We start from the raw sequence: 22,386 nt of genomic DNA, 5'->3' as shown, positions 1-22,386 counted from the left end.
TCACCTTAACCACAGGGCGGCCATCGCCATATATATATATATATATATTTCTGAGGCTTGCGGAATCTGCTTAGATCACATGCTGTGCATAGGCCGACATCTAGTGGAAGCTGCGGAGTATTACAGTTTGTTTTTCGAAACTCGAAAATGGGCGTCGACACAGGGCATGCCAGTAATACTATCCCTAGTGTGACGTCCACTGTACCCAAGATCCCTCACGCGTCTAGGATCCTCAGATTGTTTTTTTCTGCCATACTGGTCGGAAGCATTTTGCGGAGTCCCCTGGCCTTAGCCATACTTTTGCTAAAAATTTAAAATAATAATCTATTGACATCCTTCCCCACCCCAACGTTGAACTTCGACACTCGACGCCGGCTGGAGAAGAAATCGACCGTTGGCTGCTGCGGAATTGGGCCTCGGAGGGCCGCTGGCCTTGGCCTGGGCCTTGGAAGGCCTCCGGCCTCGGCCCTGCAAGTAGGGAGAGTGGGGGGTGGTACATACTCTACACTCTTGGTATATACACCTTATACATTTCCTACACTTAACAGCCCGCTGCCTCAAGGTGCGTATGGAGGGTACCCCTTTTCAATTTTGCCCCAAGTGCAATCGCAAATACCCTTGGGTCGACAGGCATGCCACGTGCAATCTCTGATTGCCGAGGGACCACCCCGAAGTGAACTGCAGAGTGTTTAGTAGGTTTAAACCTAAGACACTTAAGGACAGTTCGACGAAGCGTTGGGCCCACCACGCCAGGCAGGTGGCAATGGCAGCGCTGTACTTTCGGACGGCGAGGGCATTACGGCGTCGAAAGACAGCCGAGCGCAGGTCCCCGACCTCGGAAGGTCGTCCGGCAGGGCGACTATGGGGAAGACCCCCGGCGACACAAGCGCTTCACATACTACACACACTAAACACACTAAGTCCAACCGAGACTCGACGACGTCGAGTTCTCGGAAAGAGGCACAAACAGAACGGTGTCCTCTGGGCGCTCTCGATCAAGATCGCCGCATGACTCCAGGCAATCATCCACTCTTGCCAAGAGTGCCTCGCTCCCTAGGCTAACAGAAGTTCGATCGTCGGGAGACGAAGACGACTTCCACCCCCAGGCCGCGCTCCAGGAGTCGGAGCCCGCAGTTAAAACCAGCGAGGCCCCACGCTCGAAGGACAGGGACACCACCCCCGATCCTCGACGCCAGGCGTCGAAAACCTCCGGAGCCACTAAAGGACAGGGAAAACATTTTTCCACTCACGGGGAGGGGGGAAAACAGCAGAAGAAACAACCTTTGCACTCTTCCACACCTGTGAAACACACCACTCCCCCTAAACAGACAGACAAAACCAGGTCTGCTGATATGTCTAAAACCAGCAAAGCTACTCAAGATAAATCCCATAGACTTGCTGAGAGGGTCATCCCCAGTTCCAAAAAATGGTCCAGTGAAGACATAGATAGGGTCATGTCAAGAATGTCTTCTTTGGCAGATTTTTATGATAAAAATCCAGAACATTTCCTCTCGTATGATCCACAGGGGGCGACACCCTCAGGCTCTACTGATCCTATCCCCCCGAGTAAGAAGCCCCGGTTTGAAACTCCGATGAGGTCAGAACCCTTCGAGGTACAACCTTACGCAAGACCATACTCACTGTATCAAGGAGAGGCTTCCTTTTGTGAGGACCAAGAATTTGGTATGATAGAAGAACAAACCGGGACGGGCTACTATGGGGATGATGAGGACCAGGAAGAGGAAGAGGAGGACCCAGAAACATACAGAGTAGATTCCCTGGTAGAAAACGAAGCCCCGGTTACCAACTCCCCGGTCGATAACCAACCCCTCCTAAACGAGGTTCTTGCACCCGCAGCAGAACATTTCCACATTGACACCTACGGTGTCCAGGAGGAAAGGGACTTCGCAGAAGAGTTAGTGGGAGAAAGGAGGCCTGTTGCCCAGACCATCCCTATCCTTAAGTCCATTCAGCGGAGAATAGATCCGTCCCTGGTGAACCCGAACCTCACCAGAGCAGTCAATCCCAGGGTTGAAAAACTTTTCAGGGCGGCCCAGTCTGACCCTCTCTATATAAGAGGACATCTGAAGCCAGACTCCCTAGTTGTCACCAACACTCGTAAGAGGGCTGGAACACCCTTGTCATCGTCCGAAGCTCCTCCCGACAAGGAGAGCAAAAAACTATACGGTTTCGGCAGGAAAGTAGCCTCAACGTCCGCCTATCAAGCAAGGATTGCAAACTCCACCACCCTGTTGGCCAGTTACAACTGCCATCAGTGGGAAGAAGTCGCGGCACTCATAGCCTCTGCTCCTGAACCTTTAAAGGGCCAGTTAGCTCGCATTTCCGCAGAGGGTAGAGCCGTGTCTGGTTGCATTTTGAAGGCACTGTTATCAAAAGACATGCATGGTTACGGCAGTCTGGTTTTAAGGCAGAAACCCAGGCATCATTGTTGGACAAACCGGTGGAAACCGATCTGTTGTTTGGTAAGGCGGTCGAAGACGCACTGAAGAATGCCAAGGACGAATACGAAACACTCAAGTCCCTTGGCCAGTTAACCAATAAACCCCCTAACCAGAGAGGGAATAGTACTTTTCGTCGCCCACACGGCCAGAATTCCCAGAGAGGATCTACCTATTCCCAGGGGCAAGGTACACAGTGGAACAACAACCAACAGTCTACCCAGAGTTACGGCAGGGGTAATAGGAGAGGTTGTGGTAAAGGCAGAGGCAGCCCCAACAAGGGAGGCGGCACGCCTCCACCAAAGCAGTGACGCTCAGTTCAGGGTCCCTTCTCACGCAACCCCAGTAGGGGACGCATTTCCAACTTCACCCAGGCTTGGGAAGGGATCACATCAGACAGATGGGTGCTGTCAACAGTATCCACAGGATATTGTATAGAACTACTGCAGCGTCCCCGGAACCATCCTCCACGACAAAGAGTACACTCTTTAGAACATCAGAAGATTCTCCTCGAGGAGATCGCCATTCTGCTAGAAAAGGACGTGATAGAACTCGTCCCGGGACACCAGGTAAACAAGGGTATTTATTCAACTTGCTTCCTTGTGCCAAAGAAAGATTTGACAATGCGCCCAGTATTGGATTTACGGCCTGCCAACAAGTATGTCAAGCCCCAAAATTTTCGTATGACCACGCTACAAGAGGTAATCCCCATCCTAAAAAAGGGGGATTACATGGCAACCTTGGATATGAAAGATGCTTATTTTCATATTTCCATGTTCCCACCGCACAGAAAGTATTTGCGCTTCAAGGTGGACAGTCGACACTACCAATTCAAAGTACTGCCCTTCGGGATAGCTTCAGCACCAAGGGTATTCACCAAGGTACTGGCGGTGGCGGCTGCACACCTACGCAGGGAGGCAATCCCAGTGTACCCTTATCTGGAAGACTGGCTCATAACAGGGGAAACCCCAGGAATTTGCAGGACAAACATTCAAAGGACTATCGACCTCCTTCACGAGTTAGGCTTCTCAATCAACGAGAAAAAGTCAAGCCTAGTGCCAAGCACCTCAAAACAATTCCTAGGAGCAATCCTAGATACCCAAGAGGGGTTGACCTTGCCTTCAGAAGAAAGAATTCGGAATATACTACAGCAAATTCCGCATTATCAGTCCGGTCAACAAATAACGGCATGCAAAGCAATGCGTTTACTGAGCATGATGGCGTCATGTATTTACCTGGTCCCCCACGCGTGCCTGCGCATGCGTCCCATGCAGGAATGGTTGGTGAAACAGTGGTCTCAGGCAAGTGGTCAGTGGGACGATCTAGTGGTTGTTTCACCAACACTGGTATAAAGCCTTCACTGGTGGACAAGAGAGAATCTCGCACAGGGGAAACCTTTTTACGATCCCGAGGTACAGGCAATAGTCACTACAGATGCATGCCTGACGGGGTGGGGAGCTCACCATCTCCACCACACAGCTCAGGGTCTCTGGTCTCACTCAGTGGCCAAGAACCACATCAACCTGCGAGAGCTTCTGGCAGTATTCAGAGCGCTTCAGGCGTTCGAGCCCCACCTACTAAACCTGTCAGTGCAAATCCGGACAGACAGCACAACAGCCATGTTCTACCTGAACAAGCAAGGAGGGACTCGCTCGCCAAATCTTTCCAAGCTTGCCCAGAAAATCTGGATATGGGCACTCAGACGGAACATCTTCCTGTCATCACAACATGTTCCAGGGGAGCTCAATTCCCTAGCGGATGCTCTGAGCAGAGACTCCCTCCCAGAGGAACACGAATGGGTTCTACACAGAGAGGTCGTAGAAGATATCTTCTCTCAGTGGGGTTTCCCCACTATAGACCTTTTCGCCACAAGCGAAAACAGACAATGCCCAGGATTTGCATCCAGGTTCCCCCAACCAGACTCCCAGGGGAACGCCCTGTGGATGAACTGGTCAGGGATGTTTGCGTACGCTTTTCCACCAACTCCTCTCATCAGGAAAGTGGTGAACAAGATGAACAGAGAGTCGATGACGCTCGTCCTAGTTGCTCCCATGTGGGCAAGACAACCGTGGTTCCCACACCTATGCAGGATAGCGGTGTGCGAGCCCATCAAACTTCCAGCCTGGTACAACCTATTGTCCCAGCACCAAGGTCAAACAGTGCACCAGCAACCCAACTCAATGAACCTGGCAGCATGGCTCCTGAGGTCATAGAGTTTGGACATCTCAATTTGCCACCGAGGTGTATGGACATCCTAAAAGAATCTAGGAAACCAAACACAAGGCACTGTTACTTTGACAAGTGGAAGAGGTTCATTATCTGGTGCCAGAGTAGATCAATCAACCCCGTTCATTGCACTCCTTCCACTATTGTTACATACATGCTCCACCTGCTGGATGCAGGATTGGTTTTTAACTCACTGAAAGTACACCTGGCAGCCCTGTCGGCTTACACCACTTCCCATAGCAAGGTTTCGTGGTGGAAAGTACCAGTAGTTAAAGCCTTCATGGAAGGAGTAAAGAGACTTCACCCTCCTATTTCAAACCCACCACCAGGGTGGGACCTTAATGTGGTGCTAGCCAAGCTCATGGGCCCTCCTTTCGAACCCATGCATAAAAGCAGTCTCAAACACCTGACTTATAAAACGGCCTTCTTGGTAGCTATTACTTCTATAATAAGGGTCAGTGAAATTCAGGCTCTGTCAGTGCAGGATCCCTTCTTTACTGTCCATAAAGACAAACTGGTTTTACGGACACACCCTAGGTTCTCACCTAAATTTATATCTAAATTCCGTGTAAACCAGTCCATCGAGCTTCCGGCTTTCTTCCAGGACCCGCAAAGCTCGGCTGAGGTGAAACTACACACCCTAGATGTGCGTAGGGCGGTCCTCTACTATGTAAATAAGACCAGACCGCTAAGAAAAACAGATCAATTGTTTGTCTCCGTAGCTACAGGCAGAGAGGGGGATCGCGTCTCTAAAGGTGCCATCTCGAAGTGGATTATTAACTGTATCCAGCTGTGTTACTCACTTTCTGAAAGAACTCTGCCTTTCACGCCAAGAGCCCACTCTACTAGAGGCATTGGGGCCACTCTGGCTTTCATTGCAAATGTACCCCTTGACACCATTTGCAAAGCAGCTACTTGGAGCTCTATTCACACTTTTACTCAGCATTACTGCATTGACATTCCAAGGCAGATACACAAGTGGGACAAGCGGTTCTAAGACACTTATTTGCTCATGACCCTTTTCACATCTCACCTCCTTCTTCAGGTACTGCTTGCTAATCTATGCACAGCATGTGATCTAAGCAGATTCCACAAGCCTCAGAAGGGAAACATTACTCACCGTAATCATATTTCTGATGCTTGTATCTGCTTAGATTCACATGCGACCCACCCTTCCTCCCCTCTGAGAGAAGGCGCATGATGGCTTGTAGTCTTACCTTTCTGTCTATCTGCATGGATTATCTGTACTCGCGCTACTCCTCATGCTACCTCATGTCAGAGAAAATACAATCTGAGGATCCTAGACGCGTGAGGGATCTTGGGTACAGTGGACGTCACACTAGGGATAGTATTACTGGCACGCCCTGTGTCGACGCCCATTTTTGAGTTTCAAAAAACAAACTGTAATACTCCGCAGCTTCCACTAGATGTCGGCCTATGCACAGCAAGTGAATTTAAGCAGATACAAGCATCAGAAATACGATTACGGTGAGTAATGTATCATATATATATATATATATATATATATATATATATATATATATATATATTTGATCCAGAAGAAAACAAGCCTATGTGGAGTATTTTTATCCAGGCCACTGCGCCACGCTGCACCCCTTTGCCAATGGGGAAAGGAAATTGCCAAGAATAGAGGCAATAACCCCGGGGCGCACTAAGTCTGCAAAATTGCGCAGAGTTCATAACCGACCAAAAGAGCTGCATGCCCTGCCACATACACCGGCAAAGTGGTGTAAATGCAGGAATCACTGCTGAAATCTGTCATCACTGCTGTCATCTGTCATCGGTCACCTGTCACTGGAAACAAGCACACAGAATGGCTAAAATCTGAAAATGCCCCTAAATACAGTTTCCTAATTGGTGGCAATCTTCAAAGTGCTGTTTTGGTGCTAAGGTCAGTTATTTTCCCCAGTGAATTATTGAAAGGAAAGTGTGGTGGAATCATGGATCCTCCAGGCAGGCAGAGGAATCAAGGCATCACAGCCTGACAGCTGCCTAAAGAAATTGGCTGTAAAACTCTTGCTTAAATGTATTTTCTGTGTCCTGAAAAATTGCAAAATCCACTATTTCAAGCATGTTGGTGAAGGGTTAATTCTTTTAACATGTTTAAATCCTTCATACACTGTGCTTATATTTTATATTTGAAATGATAATACTTTAATAGCCAATAGCCCAGTCTGGGGCCAATCCACATGTGAATTTTGATCTGACAGTGCCTGGCCTGCGAAAACTGACATCTCCGTTTGACACTCCCTTGAGAACAGGAAGGCTAATGGCTGTTAATGGTTCACGCATAATCCCATCAAGCCACTCAATGGGGCTGCATTAGACATTCGTCTGCTGTTTGACCAAAGAACAAAGGACATGTTGAGAATTGCCCTCTACAAGGAGGAGCAGGATGTTGGGGAGGTTTCTCAGTGAACTTCAAAGGACTGCCCATCTGCTCACTTTGGAAGTAAGAAAAAAAACCTGGACTGTATTTTGAATGGAAATTACTTGTTTTGGCCTCAGAACTTTGACATTCAACACAACAGCCAAAATAAGTAGACAAGTGAAAAATACAAACTTATAATTCTGAACTCATGCTAGACAGTTGAAGATGTGGTAGGAGTTCTTACTACATAAGGAACCAAAGATACACTAAAACACTGATTGTGGCAAAACTATTAATGTTGCAAGCTTACAATTGTATGTACACGATCAACTGATCAGCGCCCAGAGGTGTATCAAATTAGAAACAATTAATCCAAAGTGTTATGGGCAAAATTGAAAAAAATCGATAGAATGACCAATACAGCTCTCACAAAGATGGAAATTGAATGTAAATGTAGACAATCGAATGTGAAAAATGTGTCTAATTTTATGAGGGTACATAATGGTAGAAATGTACATTTATCAGTCAAACAACTTTATTCAGCTGAAAAAGGCCATCAAAGTACAACCCACCAATACAGTTATGAAGCTGAAAATACAATTCAAATACATAATTACAAGTCCACAACAAACGATAAACCGCAGGACGTTTAAATTACTGCCCCCTTCCTAGAAGCCCCCAGACAGAACTTCTCAACCAGAAATTATTTCTCACCAGCCCTCGAAGCCTGCAATTTCCTGTGGCGCCTCGGTCCCAATGCAGTCAGGTTTGCCCCTTTAAGGGACTGTTGCTAGGGCCACCCCCGATGTGACACACAGGGACAGTGATGGGAAATGCGCTAACTGCAATGTTGCTTTTCCTTGACCACTCAGGGACATTGCATTTTTCTAAGACAGCCCTTGACATCTAGGTATCCCTCAGGACTAGTTTGATAGTGTCCGTATGTGCTATGGGATTGGACAGTCTGGTACTTTCCAGCAAAGAGCCCCTGGACACATACCCGCATCCCCCCACTGCCCACAGCCAGTGAAGACATTTGTTATGGAGGGCGTCTCTTGGTTCTCTTGTATAGGGGGTCAATTTTGGGACACCATGGAGGAACACCCTAGAGGTGCTGCCATCTTCACGAGGCTGGTACCCAGACAGAGGCCTTCATAGACCAGGGATTATGGTATCACCCTCCCACCCACTGGGCGCAAGTTTCCCGGAGCTCTCCCATTGGGGTTTGGCAATGCTGAAGGTTCAATCCCTGAATTTAAAGACCCTGTAATCCCAATGGCCACCCTTCGTTCAGATGGTACTGGGAGAATGACCGCCTCAGGACCGCTCTTCAAAAAAGGGGTGGACCTATCCACAGAGACAGGGGAAAGTTCAGAAAGCGAGGGGTTGATTCTCTTGGCCATACCAGGATTCGGGACCCTGGGCCCACCCCCTGATGAACACATTCCTCCCATCCCCACTCCTCCTTCCCCCTTGCCACCCAAAACCCCCTTAATCAGGACAAGTAAGAGATTTTTAACCTCAGACAGCTCTGAGAGCAAGAAATGACAGGGGTAACTAGGCGAATTGGTGAAAGCTAGGGAGGGTGGGATTGATGGACAAAATGCTCCTTTAATAGCAGAGTTAGAAGCCCAGCAGGGGTTGAGAGGAGGGGGTAGGCTAACACCGGGCAGAAAATGACTCCCATTGCTGGGTGGACAACTGGGCAATTCTCTCGGGTCCAGACCCAGACCAACAATGCCCGCGTCTCCAGCATCCAATGTCACATGCACAGGGGGCGGGAATGAGTGGACTTTAGGAGGGACCAGTGTCGACTGCAGGATTTGGGTATCGGGGCCTGGGTCTAGGCCCAGGTGTGGATAAGTGGGGGCCAGTTCCAATTCCAAAAGGGGAGCACAGGGTAAAACCAGCGGTTGAGCCAGCGTAGCTGAACCTCCAGTCAACTTTGAGATGCCCGATGAGATCCTTTCACACCAGGTTGACAGTTTGTTCAGAAAGTCAGTAGTAGCCTCACTGTTAAAACCCCCACCGGGAGTAAGCAAGTTGGCAGAGTGTACAGAACCTTCCAAAGATTGGCTGGTCAAACTGATTGTTGGGAGAGAAATCAGCCCAGTACCACAAGACCCAGAGGGACCTGCCAACAAACCAGAAATGTGGAGAGCTCACTCTTTGACTCTCTTTTCTACGCAAACAGTGTTCATAGTCTCTCCCTTTCCACAAAGGGTCCCATTCCATGGTTCATTGCCTTGCGTGACCCCCGAGATCATACACAGGGACCCCCTCCTCGATCTTCTTCCTATGATGGGCTTTCGGTGAGCCACTGGGACCGGAGGACCATGAAGATTTGAAAGAAGAGAGGATTGCGATAGGTGATGAGGGAAGAAAGGGGAGGAAATATCTCCTTCATCTGGGGCTCCTGAAGTTGTGCTCCGAAGTGGGCCCACCATCATATGACCTATATACTAGGGGGCCCTAAGGGTCCACTCCAAAGTTATGAAAAGTTGCTAAATCCGTGGGGTTTCCAGGGGCGGGAGGATGGCTCAACACACCCCCAGTACTGAAGGCCCACAGCAGTATGTGGCTCACCTCACAGTCCAGTCCAGCAGATCAGGCCCTGCAGAGCCGCTAACACCCCCAGCGGGCCAACAACACCCTGCGCCCTTTCCCCGCGGGCTTCACCCATTTGAGCTGGGGTCTGCGCAGGAATAGGTGAGGGGGCATGGCCAGGGGTACGGCGTCCCACCAGGGACAATGGAAAGCAACGGGCCGCCAACACCCCGCACTCTTTACCCGCGGGCTTCACCCGTGGGCTTAATCTGTGTTAATAAATTGTACAAAAGTATGTTTTGGGTAAAAATCCAGGTGGGAGTTCCTAAATCCTGTCATAAGATGACAGCTCTGTTTAGGCTGCCAACCAAAGCAAAGCGTACGCCTGTAGCCACTCACAGAAATGGGTGTGAGTTTTGGAGTTCTGCCGACGCCATCAAATTTGTAATGGATGAATATAGGAAGGGCACTACACATAAGGACACTGCTTCCAGAACACACTACTTCCAGAACCCATCCAGATGTCCGTGCAGCACCTTATTGCAGAACTTTTCAACTTATAGCTGACTCCAGAATTCTTTGCAGAATCCAGATTCTAGCATTGCAAAATTATTGCTAGCCTGACCCCATTGCAAAAATCCCAAACTTGAAGGGACTTAATTTTAATTCAACTTGGTTGGCTACCTTTATGCTTGCCCACTGAAAACTTGCATCCGGCTATCTACCGTATCCAGTAACCAGAAGGGGCCCTTCCAAATCCAGTCTGAAGGCAGTCCAAACTTGACCAGAACCGCGCCGTTGATCCAAATCCCTCCAGAGGTGCCTGTTTGCCAGTGGACCTGCCCAATCCAATTTAATTACAAAGGACTGTAAGTATGAATAGGAAGAACAGTGACCCATAATATATCTGCATTGTATGATCCCAATCTCAAACCCATCGCCTCTTTAATTCAGAACCATAGTATTGTTAGAACTATCATTGGGCAGACTTTTCTCTCAGCTGTGTTACTAAACCATAACTCCTTATTGATTTGATTAAGAAAAGTAATTCCCAAACCAAACGGAAACTAGAGTATCACGCATGAAGAGTTATGATCGCCCGTGAATAACTGATTCCTGTGTGGCATTCTATTTTTCATAGTCCTTAATATAGTATAAGAAAACCTATCTGTCATTTTTAAACCCAAATTTCTGTTTTCCATTTTCGCACCTATTTTGCAAAAACCCCTCTCACGAAAAACTCTAACTCCTTCAGTTTTAACTCACTGATACCTAACATCCTCAGCTACAGCCTCAATGCATTGGGGAACAGTGTATTTGACCCTTTATGACAATATTTCGACAATATTGCATATGTAAAAGTTTGCGGTGAATTTGCAAAGTTCAAACATTTACACGTGTCTTTGTACCATTTCAAAGTGCTTTTTCCATCCCATCCTGATCTGAAGTGTTTATTGTTGTTGATATTATCGCTCATATATGTTAGGACCCCATTAGTGTTGCTTTCTGTGGAACTTGTCTCCATTTAAGCATTTTGCACCTTTTGCAGTATTTCACAAACCCATTTTTCACCTGTCATTTCAAAGTGTTATTTGCCAAATAAGGGTTTCTCTCTTGTTTGTAAGGGAGGATTGCCTATAACTCTAGACATTGGGCCTCATTATGAGTTTGGAGGCAGCCATGGAGGCACTAGCTCCATGGCTGCCTCCAAACCGTGCTCCTTTACCGGGTTCCTGCAATGGGGACTTAACGGGTCATTCTGACATAGGAGGACCCGGTAACTCCTCCTTGCAGGAACCATTCCCATTTGAGCGCACATAGGGCTCAATGGGAATGGGGATGGAGGTAACAACGGGCACATTATAAATGTCCCATTGTTACCTCCCTCTTCCCCTCGCGGGACCTGGAAAAGACATCTGGTTTTACTAGACGTCTGATGCGGGTCCCGCGAAAGGAGCCTTGTAATACGCGCTTGCGGAATGAAGGGGGCCGGTCCTGTACCGGCCCCCTTCATTCCGGGAGCGCAAGGGTTGTAATGAGGCCCATTGTATTTAATTCCTAAAAACCTGCTGCCTACTCACATTGGTGTAGGATTGCTCATTTGTATTTAAACAAAACGTAGCAGGGGAACATTAACCTAAATGCTGTCTGTGTGCAAAACAAACTGTTCTTTTTCCCTGTGTTTTCTATGTTGCCTCCTTATAGGTGAATTCAATTGCTGGCTTATTTCTGAATTGTATTGTCACCCTGTGGGTGATTGCTGCCCCGTATATATATCTATAGTAAACTTATGCGTGATTTGAATAAATAAATAAATAAATAACTAAATATTTACCCTTACAAACTAGCCTGATTCCTGGTTCAGTGTGACCAGGGGGTCTCAGGAGAAGGTTGTGATATGAGTGGTATATTGTTCAGAATATTGAACTTGTAGATACAACTAAATAAGGGTGTCATTTGTGCACTACATGCTGGGCGAGACTTGGGTGTGTGCCAGGTTGAAATCACTTACACCAATAACTTAATTAGGCTAACAGTCATTTATTTCGCATGGTTTCGAGCTTTCTTGGAATGTTTGCACTTCCTCAGGCAGAGATGAAATGAAGCGTCTGTAAAACATAGCATTACAGCTTGCATAGCCCCTCCTGCAGATTCCCCATTATCTGTGCCTGTCTGTACCTGATGTGTAGTTTTGCTCAGAAAGGCATGTATTGGATGCTCAACTCCCCCACACGTTGCAATCTTCAAGGTCTAAATGGTACACTCTGTTAAGTAGGGCAGGGGTCAGGGAAATGGAGAGCAGAGAAAAATGAATTAGTGTGCTCTCAGGAAGGCAGGAGTGATTGGTTAGGTGTCAATCATTGTATGTGCGTTCCAGCTGAAGCTCGGTATGTCAGGCCAGTCCCTTTACAATATCACTGGTAGCAGAATCATCAACAGATCAGGCTTGTGCCTCTAGAAGTCTGAAAGAGGGGATATTCAGCCAGTTTATGCGCTAGTCCTGTGACCCGTGGAGCCCAGTGTTCTAACTTTGTGTCAAATACCGTATCGGGATTGTGTTACATCACAATCAAGAGGAAAGGGTGGGGGTTTGACTAGGGGCAAGAGCCCTGGCCAGTTTCTGTGAAGCTTTTCAGCTCAGGCATTTTGAGGGCTGATGGGGCTGGGTTGGAGGGAGTCTGGCAACATATCATTACCTTAGAGAGGCTGCTGGGGCTGGTGCAGTGCCAGTTGAATGTCTGTGAATGGCTTTGGAAAAAATTATGGAAAGTGTCCCTGTATCTCTGAGCAGAAACAGTGAGAGTCTGTTAGTTGGAATGGTGACTTATGAAACCTCAATGTCTGTTCAAGCCCACCTCCATCAGAGGCAGCCTCCAACCTTAGGCTTACCTACTACTGCCTAACCTTATCACTACTGAGCCACTATTGCGATTCAATAATGCAAGCATTATGATGCATGCATATTTAAAGCTTTTTTTAAAAAAAAATCTGCACAACTTGTCAGTAAATAATATGCTGCCAGTGTGCCGTTCATGTAATTAAATTTGCACTGTGAATTAGTGTGCAACCAAATAGTATCCCTACAGGCAGGACCCTTTCTTGTTTACGGGTTTCATTATCACAGCATTAAATCATAATGATGAAAAGAATAAGTAGTTTTATAAATGCATTTGATACCTGTAAATATCGATATTTTGTTGTTCTTTTAACAGATGCGATTTTAAAATTATTAATTATATCTACTTAGTGAAAAAGAAAAGAAATTGGCATAAGCACGACACTGGACAGCTACCGGAGGTAAAACCTGTACAGAATGGCAGTCAAATTTTCATAAAAGAACTTCGAAGTCGAACGTTCCCAAGGTAGGAATTTGATTGGTTTTAAATTATTGATGAGTGAAAAACCTGTGGTGAAATGCGTTCAGCGCGTAAGTGTTCTTGAACGTCGGAACTATGTTTGTAGCCTTGTTCATACTGTAATGAAATTGCAACTACTGCAGTGTGATCAGACCTATACATATATAATTCAATGAAGCATTTGTAGGGTGTTTAAAACATGAAGACATTGTTAAAATAACACAGGAGGAGAGTTGTGGCTGCAAATACAGGATACAACCTATACCTGTATACAAAGATAATCTACTCAATGTTCCCGTTGCTGGCTCCCTTCTTGCCAGAGATCAGCTGCTTATGAGATATCCACCAGGAAAGTAGAATGCATGCTTGAAATTCTTCTTTATGTATTTATTAGACCCAGAGGGTCTCTGAGCACTTCACAAGGTTCAAAAGTTGAAAGGGTTGGAGGTGAAACAGAAGTTACAAAACGTTTTTGAATAGACAAGTGCTCTTCTTGTTTTCTGCTTCATAGGATTATCTCCAAATGTATAGCTTTCATAGAAAATGTGTAAATCTACATTCTTATATCAATTTTCTATTTTTGTTTAGAGCATCTCTTAAAAGCATAGACCTATCTAGTGTGCACGTAATACACATGTACTTATTTGTTTTTTGACTCTGTTAGATGTTTGCAAAGTCATGATGGTGCTTTGGTTTGCTTATATGGGACCAAATGTTCCATCCTACTCTGCTGTCATGAGGCCGAGCGCATTTATGATTTTACCTGACTGCTTTACCTAATTTTCTGCTAATTTACCCTAATCCGAGCCCCCATTAAAGGTGTGAATACCAATGTGCATCCCGGGTAGTGTCTGTCCCTCAGGGTCATGATGCCCCTCTTCAGTTTCCTCAGGCAGTTGGCTCGGTGGGCGCATAGGTTGATGGTAGCATTTGCTTGATTAAAGTGGGTTGAAGCCTGCTGTGCTTCAGATGTGTCACTGCAGGAACTCCCTGTGTAAATTCAGTACCTAGTGTAATAATGTGAGTCTTATGGCCAGTCAATGTTCACACAAGAGAGCTAGATGGAAAATTGATTTCTCCTTGAATGGTCACTGTTATTGCCTGCCTGAGATATTGAGTGCTGGAGTTGCCAGAACAAATTCCGCAACATTTTGTATCATAGGGATAACCAGCATCTGATGTATTTTAAATAGGTGTGATTTAGAAGGGTTGTGGTTTGTAGGACGTACTCTAAACTACCTCCTACATTATAATGTGTGGGGTAAAATATAGCCCTGCATGTCAGAACTGAAAAGGCCAGGCCAGTATTTAAGAGGGAAGCTGACTGGTGCTATCCATTTTAAAATACAGGCCTATCCCAAAGCACTTTGTTTCTGACTTAAGGCCTAGGACATTAACAGAAATGGACCTCTTTGAACTTTACCAAAATGAACAGGCGCTCAAGTGAAGGAAAATGTGGCTGAAAACTTAAAATAGCTAGATGTGCCCCATGTATGGCAAAAGACATGTGTGGCTGAAAATGCTCTTTTCATAAAATATGAAAAGCTACAATTGTACTTAAAGTGACAGATAGCAGCATGTTACATTGACCTCAACGCAGCACAATACTGTGATCCGGAAATCTAAAGTGAAGCCAAGCGCTTTAGATTCATCACGAATAAAAACACTTACTTTTCAACATTAAAATGACATAATTTAGAAGGAGAGGCCTACTTGTGGTAAAAGTGAACACTGGTTTCCTATGTTAACTATGGCCGATGCGTGGACAATACCGAAGGGATACTCATGTCATTTCAACTGTAATATTTAAGAACTACATTACAAATGGACAGATTTAAAAAGTGCAGCAAAGCACATGGGGAAGCTAAAAAGGAGAAACCATGCATTTGCAAATCCAGAATTAAAGTGAATGACAGATTACATTCATCAGCAAGGAATAGACCTGGTTTCATCATATAATGACAGCATGGACGAAGAAAAGCCTATTTCATTGGTGTAGATTTGAATACTGATCCCTGATGTAACTATGGCCTGCCTGTGGGGATAGAGTGAACTAATTTCTGTTCATATTATATAAAGAAAAGACTGGATGTATGAACATCAGGCTTAAATGTAATCTGAAATGCAACATGTGAAACATACAGTGCCAAAGGTAAATGTTATTCCTTTAAGCCCATGCAGGTAACTGGCCGCTGTTTGTTTTCCCCCACTGAGCTGCTGGGTATCTGGAATTGTGACTCCAACCTTTGGGGGCTGGGTTCACCGAGGCCACCGGCCTGTAAATTCAGTAAAATAGAGAGAAACACAAAGCTAGAGATTCAGTTGTGGGCGATTGATGATAACACAGCCAATAGACACAACCTTTTGAGGTCAGGTTCCCCATAAAAACAAAAACATTTGGATGCATGCATATTTAAAGCTGCAGGGTTTAATTATCACAGCATTAAAGCATAATAAAGAAAGGAATAAGTAGTTTTATAAATGCATTTGAACAAAGACCCTTTGAAATCTGAACTCCAGGCTTTTTGGAGCTGGCCCTACCAAGAAGAATGTCTGGTGGTCAATTATTTGCTGATAACATGACCTGCAGACGTAACCTTGAGATCAAGCTTCACATAAAACTGGATTAAGCAATGAGCAAGTCCAGCAGAAGGACATGTTAGATAAACGCAGATAAACCAGATGGCTGGTCACATGTTTTCAGGGAAATGGAAACCTACCTACTGAGGCCATATTATGCCCTGCCAGTGATGAAACATTGAATACAGTTTTTCCTTAATAATATGAGCAGCATGTGTAGAGCCCACCAGGGGTTCACATTAAACAGGAGCTAAAGCCCATTGTCACCCTGTAAAATGTAATTTTTGTGAGGTGCCTAATTTATGTGGAAAAGTATGATCTTTGCCATTTGCCTACACTTGAGTAATGGGAGAGTTGGCATGGGGGTAGATCATGAAAATAAGGTTTAAACAGGGAACTGTCCCAATTTTAGCTATTTCGGCACAGAAGAAACTGCTCAGCAAGGGCGCACTGTAGTAAAATTAGTATGGTCTGATTCACCATAAAATATAGGACTTATACATATATCATCATGAGATTATTTGAAAGACCTAGGGAGTTATTACTGTATGAAATTTTTCAGAACAAAAGATGCACTAATTCTTGTGAATTTGAAATAGTATCCATTCTCCTCCCTCAGCCTATGTCATTCATATTTCTCAACTCCTGGTTATATCAACAGGCAGGGGGTGTGGTGGGGGAAGGTGAATGGAACAAACTAGCCAATCCTGACCACAGGAATTATGACCATATTGGAGTGTCTTCCATGCTATACAAGTTTGCATCAGAACTGGACTTATGGTGAATTATTCTGGGAGAGAGTTGCTGCTGGACTCATGCAAGGAACAACTAGCAGAGAGGCCTCAGTCCTTGCATTCGAGACAGTGGCTGGGAAATGAACAAGCTAGCTGTAACCCACACCAGAGGAGCAGAAGGAGTCTGGGTGCAGGAGGAAATCCTTGACTGAGAGCCTTCACCAGTCCTGTGCTGTCCTCATAGGAGCCCTGCTGTTGTCCCTGAACAAAGCCTCCCATGTAAGTAGATATCCCAAAACCATCAATTGTGTGGGGAGTCGTCTGCCTTTATCCCTTCCCATTGTTGGGTCAAGGAGGGGGTTAAACTGGGTAGGCCCTTCGCATGATTTATTAAATATCACTCAAACGTATTCCCCCATAGAAAACCACTCTCCGTTGAAATTGCATTGTGTTGGGAGCAGCCAGCCTTAATACTTTTCATTAAAGTGTGAGGAGGGAGGGAAGCTGTGTAGATCCTTAGCACATTTGATTAAAGTAAATCAATTAATTCCCATATAAAAAATCCTGTGATGAGTTGTGTTAGAATTCGAAACCAACAAAGCTCATACTCTGTATGTTATAGCTGGTATAGCCTATAAAGACTTGCTTCACTGTTTCTGAAATCCTTGACTTCCACATAGAAAGGGAGGAGGTGTCCATAATACCAAAAAGAAGTAATCCATAAAGCACCGCCTTTCAAGTTAGTGTGTAGGGTGTTAAACAAAATTCCCCATTCCTTTTAAACCAGAATTACTAAGTATTGTATCCCATCTGCATGTATGTTGCAAAACAACATTTTTCTTTTGTTTGATTTTTCTCCTCAAACTATCAAGTCCTGCCTTTTATTTTCAAGTGTGTTGAAAAACGATTTTCATTTGAGTTCCTTCTTCCCAACGATTTGTTCATTTTGTCCTCACTCCCTGCACCTTGCACTTTCAATCAAAGGGGTCATATTTAATTGAGGCCTGGAGGGTGGGGGTTGTTGGGAGAAAAGTATTGTTTCAAATTAAGTCGAAGAAACTGAAACAACGCTGGGCAAATAGATGCAACCTTGCAAAACGATTCTCACAAAATTAAATATCACCAAAGATGTCCTGCTACTCAATCCGAATGTAGTAAAGAAGAAATTATGGCAACAGGATTTGGTCAAAACCACAGACCTGAGAGCACAACACAGATGCCTGCGGCATAATGCACCAGAATCTAAGGCTCTAAGTAAGCTTCCAAAATATTTGGAAAAGTTCCCCAGTAATTGTCTCAGAACATTCTTCTTGAAGTTTTGTTTACATTTTTATCCAAACTAAAGAAACCCAAAAAATTGACAAAGAAATGTCCGGAAGCAGATCTCAGGTGTACATTCTGTGCTAATGCAAATGAAACATTGAAGCACTTAGTCCTATTCTGTGTAAAACTTAAAACACTGAGAACCAAAATCTTGGAACTGAAATTGCTAAAAGTGGTGAAGATTGGTGGGTAATGATGTCTAAAGGAACGGGTAACAAGTTGACATTTGCTTTAACATTCTACCTAGAACAACTGAACAAGAGACTAATGAGTTAAGGAAAATTGGTGTGTCATACAACGGCAAATAAGGATAACGAGCTGAACAGTTCAGATTTTGTGTTATATATTGATGTATGTTGGCAATTTCTAGAGCACATGATACATTTTTTGTTACATTTTCAAAATTAAAAATAAATTGTTTCAAATTAAGTAATTGCTGTGGATCCTGTATTGTATTGCAAATGTTCTTTTTGGTTAAAGTAATATAAAATCTGGTGTAAGTTGTTATTGCAAGTTTGAAAATTTCACCTGTGTTGTTTTATATAACCGAGTCCTAGTTGTGATATTGGCTGTTGCCACAGCATTGGTGGCTGAGGTAAGTCTCTCAAATCTTGATGATTACATTAATAAATATATATTCTTACTACACACCGTCCTGGTTCCTAGTCCATTGGTGACACAGAGTATTTGTTGGGGTAGGGTGCGAGACAGGTTGGAGGCCACAACAAAGTGAACTTGAATAAACAGTGCTTTATTGTGCTCCACCTTGCTTCGGCGGGGAAAGGAACTCCCTGGGTTGAGTGTGACTGCATAATAAACTGCGACAAGTAAGTAGGCATATACTATAGTTAGTATTACAGGATTTCACCTGTATGCTACTAGGGAGAAAAGCATACTTTGAGTGCTAGCCATGCATGTTCTGTGATGCTTACATAGAATGTTATGATGGAGGATGGGTTGTTCCTTGCTATGAAGTTAGTGGCAGGGCATGTGACAAAATTACTTCTGGTGAGGGTGGGTAGAATAGCCCAAGCTTTTTGATTTTTAGTAAGTACATTAATGCATGTAACTCTTTCTAGAAGGGAGGTCTGCTAATCGTATCTCCAAGGTTCCATAGTCTTGGGGTGTAGACAGAGAAGGTTTGTTTTATGGTCCTTTCCTTTTTGCAGATTTTTGTCCTGGCTGCTGGTGGTGTGCTGTCTGCCCGAGATTCTCTGTTGGGTAGCTGGATGACTTTAGCTGACTGCCTTATAGATGAAGCAGCAGGACTTGAAGGTGATTTGTGTGTGCAGTTGGAGCCAGTGAAGGTCGATGAGGGCCAGTGTGATGTGGCCATATCTGCACAGACCCATGATGAGGCGTGCAGCCGCATGCAGGACGTTTCTTGGGGGCACAAAGGAGGACAGTGGGAGGCCTTCTAGTAGGGTAATAACCTGTTTCCAGGATGGATAACAGTGCTTGAACTGTGGATCTAAAGCTGTCCAGAGTGATGAAGGCTTGACTTTCCACAGTAGGGTGAGCTGATACCAAGTTGTCTGAGTTTTTTTAGCTATGTGTGTCTTGAAGGAGAGGCGTTTGTCGATGTGGAACCTGAGGAACTTGGTTCAGGAGGCGAGCTCGGGCGTGAAGCCCATAGGGTGCATTGTTGATAGCTAGGTCTGTATGTCTGTGTGTTCGGTGTTGTTGGTAAGGCGTAGGTATTTGGTCTTGTAGGGGTTGAGCTTCAAGTATGCATTGGAAATCCAAGAGTGGATCAGCGAGAGGTAGGTTTTGAGCCTGTGGATGTCCTTGATGAGTTGATCTTGAGGTATATGTGGGTCGTTAGCGTATTCGTGGATGTAGATGTTGTGTGTAGCTAGGAGGGCTCCCAGCGGCTCCATGTATAGATTGAAGATCATGGGTGGAGAGTATGGAACCCTGTGGGACTCCACAGGTGACGGTTAGCATGAACTATCTAGAGGAGTCCATCTCCATCTGAACAAACTGCTGGTGGTTGGTGAGGTAGGACATGAACCAGTGTAAGCCAAGGTTGCTGATTCCCATGCTGATGTAGGGTGTCCATGAGCACCTGGTTATCTACTATCTCAAAAGTGGCCGAGAGGTCGAGTAGAACCAGGCGGCAGGGGTGGCTGTCATCAATGATGTTGAGGGTATTGTCGACCACCTGTATGGTGGCCACTCCATGCTGCATCTGGCTCTGAACCTAGATGGTACATTGTGGGAAATTGTTGGTGTCGATGTGTTGCTGCAGTTGATGCGGCTACCACTTTCTCAATGATCTTACCTAAGAAGGGAAGAAGGGTGATACGGTGATAGTTACTTAGGTTTTCGGGGTCCAGAGTGGTCTTTAGAAGAGGGAGGATTTGTCTTGTCTTTAGAGTCGATGGGAAGGTGACTTGAGTTAAGGAGCTGTTGATGATCGCCAGGTAGGAAAGGCTTGTGCGGGGAGTGTCTTGTGGGTGGATGCTGGTAGGATGTCGTCTGTATAAGATGTAGCTTGAGGGTGGCCAGAATTTCTCTCAGATCCTCTGCAGATGGTGTCTTGAATTCTGTCCAGGGTGTGAAGATTTTGCGAGGAGGGATGTGAGGTGAGTCTGTGGATGCAGGGCTGGTGTCTATGTGATGGCAAATCTTGATGTTTTTGTAGATGAAGAAGGTGTTGAGAGCAGTGGATTTTTCAGTGGAGTGTGGTATTGGAGCGTTTGGTAGCGGATTGACACAGTGAATGACCACTTTCAAGAGGGCACTGCTTTTGTTGTCAGCTTCTGCTATGGGGTTCTGGTAGTAGGAGACCTTGGCTGTGTTGATTAGTTGTCGGTTGGTTGCTGTGAGTTCCTTGAAGAGCACCAGGTCAGATGTAGTCCTGTAGCGGTGCAAGGTTTTCTTGTGTTTCATGATGCTCTTTTGCTGAGATTCAGTTCTTGCATGTACCAGGGTGCTGATGGTTTTGGTTTGCAGGTGTGTTGTTTCAGAGGTGAGTGCTGGTCTATGGAGGCTGAGAGTGTGGCGTTGAATGCTTCCTGTAGAGAGTCGTAGTTCGGTTGGGTGTGTTCTGGCCGTGTGAGGTCGAGGTTGGTGAGGTATTTCATGTGGCCTTCCACTGGGATTTTCTTGAAGGACCTGAAGGTTTGTCTGATGGGTTTCTGCTGGGAGTGCTTGCCTGGAGTGGTGTGCAGGAAGTTGAAAGGCACGGCCAGGTAGTCAAAACAGTCAAGCGGGTGAGGAGAGCTGTAGTGGGGGACCACTTGCAGTGATAATTAGGTTGAGGATGTTACCTTTCTCGTGCCTTGGGTCTTTCGTGTGCTGTGTGAGGCTGATGGTGTCGAGTATGCCGAGGAGAACTTCCTTAATCGGGTTGGTCGTCTTGTTGCCTGGGAGGTTGAAATCGCCTAGGAAGATGATGTTTGGGTGCATGAGGGACATGGTGGTGATCAGGTCGGTGAAGTGTCTGTTGAAGGCGGTGGTGGGTTTGGGTGGTCTGTATATGCGATGGAAGGTGACTGTGTCCATCAGGGAGAGCATGAAGTGACAGGAGAGGACTTGAAGGAGCCAATGTTGTCGACGGCAAGTCTGGTGAAAGGCCATGAGGTCTTGGGGATGACTGTGAGGCCTCTGCCTGTCTTGGCTGGCCGGTCTCTGTCTTGGATGCTGTAGCTGTAGGGGACAAGGATGTCTAGGTGGTGGTTGGAGGTGGGTGTCAGCCAGGTCTCGGTGATGAAGATGGAGTCAAGGTTGTGTGTAGGTTGGTGATGTCTGCTGCATGGGTGATAGATGAGCAAACATTGGCAAACGTCAACATCCGTGTTGTGGATGGTGAGGGGGTGCTGATGAGCTTGAGGCTGACGTGGTTGAGGTTGATGCATTGTGGAGTCCATGCCTAAGAGAAGGGGTGATGGCATTGCCTGGTGATGGTGGGGATGGCCTGTGGGGATGGGGGGAGAAATTACATGTCGGCTTGTGCTTACCTGTTGTCTGGGCAGGGGTTTGGGGCTTGGTCCTCCCGGTACGAACAGGTCCAAATAGGATTTGCCCTTTTCTTCATCTGCCCTTCACTTCAGATGCTGGGTGAGAGACTCCCTTGATCTATAAGTTAAGAGCAGAAAGGAAGTTGCAGGGCTAAGAAGGTGGGTGGGGCTTAGGCCACATGACCTAGATCCACTTGCACCTGCTTACCAACTGCAAAGGAAAAGAGTCTTGAGGGCTGCTTAAGTAGGGAACAAGTGCGGCAAAACAAGAAGATACCAAGAGTTAAGCAGTGATTGATAGGT

General features: G+C 45.7%; 1 protein-coding gene across 2 annotated transcripts in view; it reads left to right on the top strand.

Annotated features, from left to right (window-relative positions):
• PHF2 (PHD finger protein 2) overlaps positions 1 to 22,386 on the top strand; it is a 732,343-nt gene that overhangs the window by 395,186 nt on the left and 314,771 nt on the right. For both annotated transcript variants that reach the window (XM_069643584.1, XM_069643583.1), the window contains exon 3: positions 13,373 to 13,487. In XM_069643584.1, coding sequence (XP_069499685.1) covers positions 13,373 to 13,487 — 115 coding nt within the window. The remainder of the gene's footprint in view (positions 1 to 13,372; positions 13,488 to 22,386) is intronic.

Source organism: Ambystoma mexicanum, chromosome 2p (assembly GCF_040938575.1).
Source record: "Ambystoma mexicanum isolate Mex_15411 chromosome 2p, UKY_AmexF1_1, whole genome shotgun sequence".
Lineage (NCBI taxonomy): Eukaryota > Metazoa > Chordata > Amphibia > Caudata > Ambystomatidae > Ambystoma > Ambystoma mexicanum.
The sequence above is the reverse complement of the archived record's forward strand: the minus strand, read 5'-3'. Positions and strand labels throughout refer to the sequence as shown.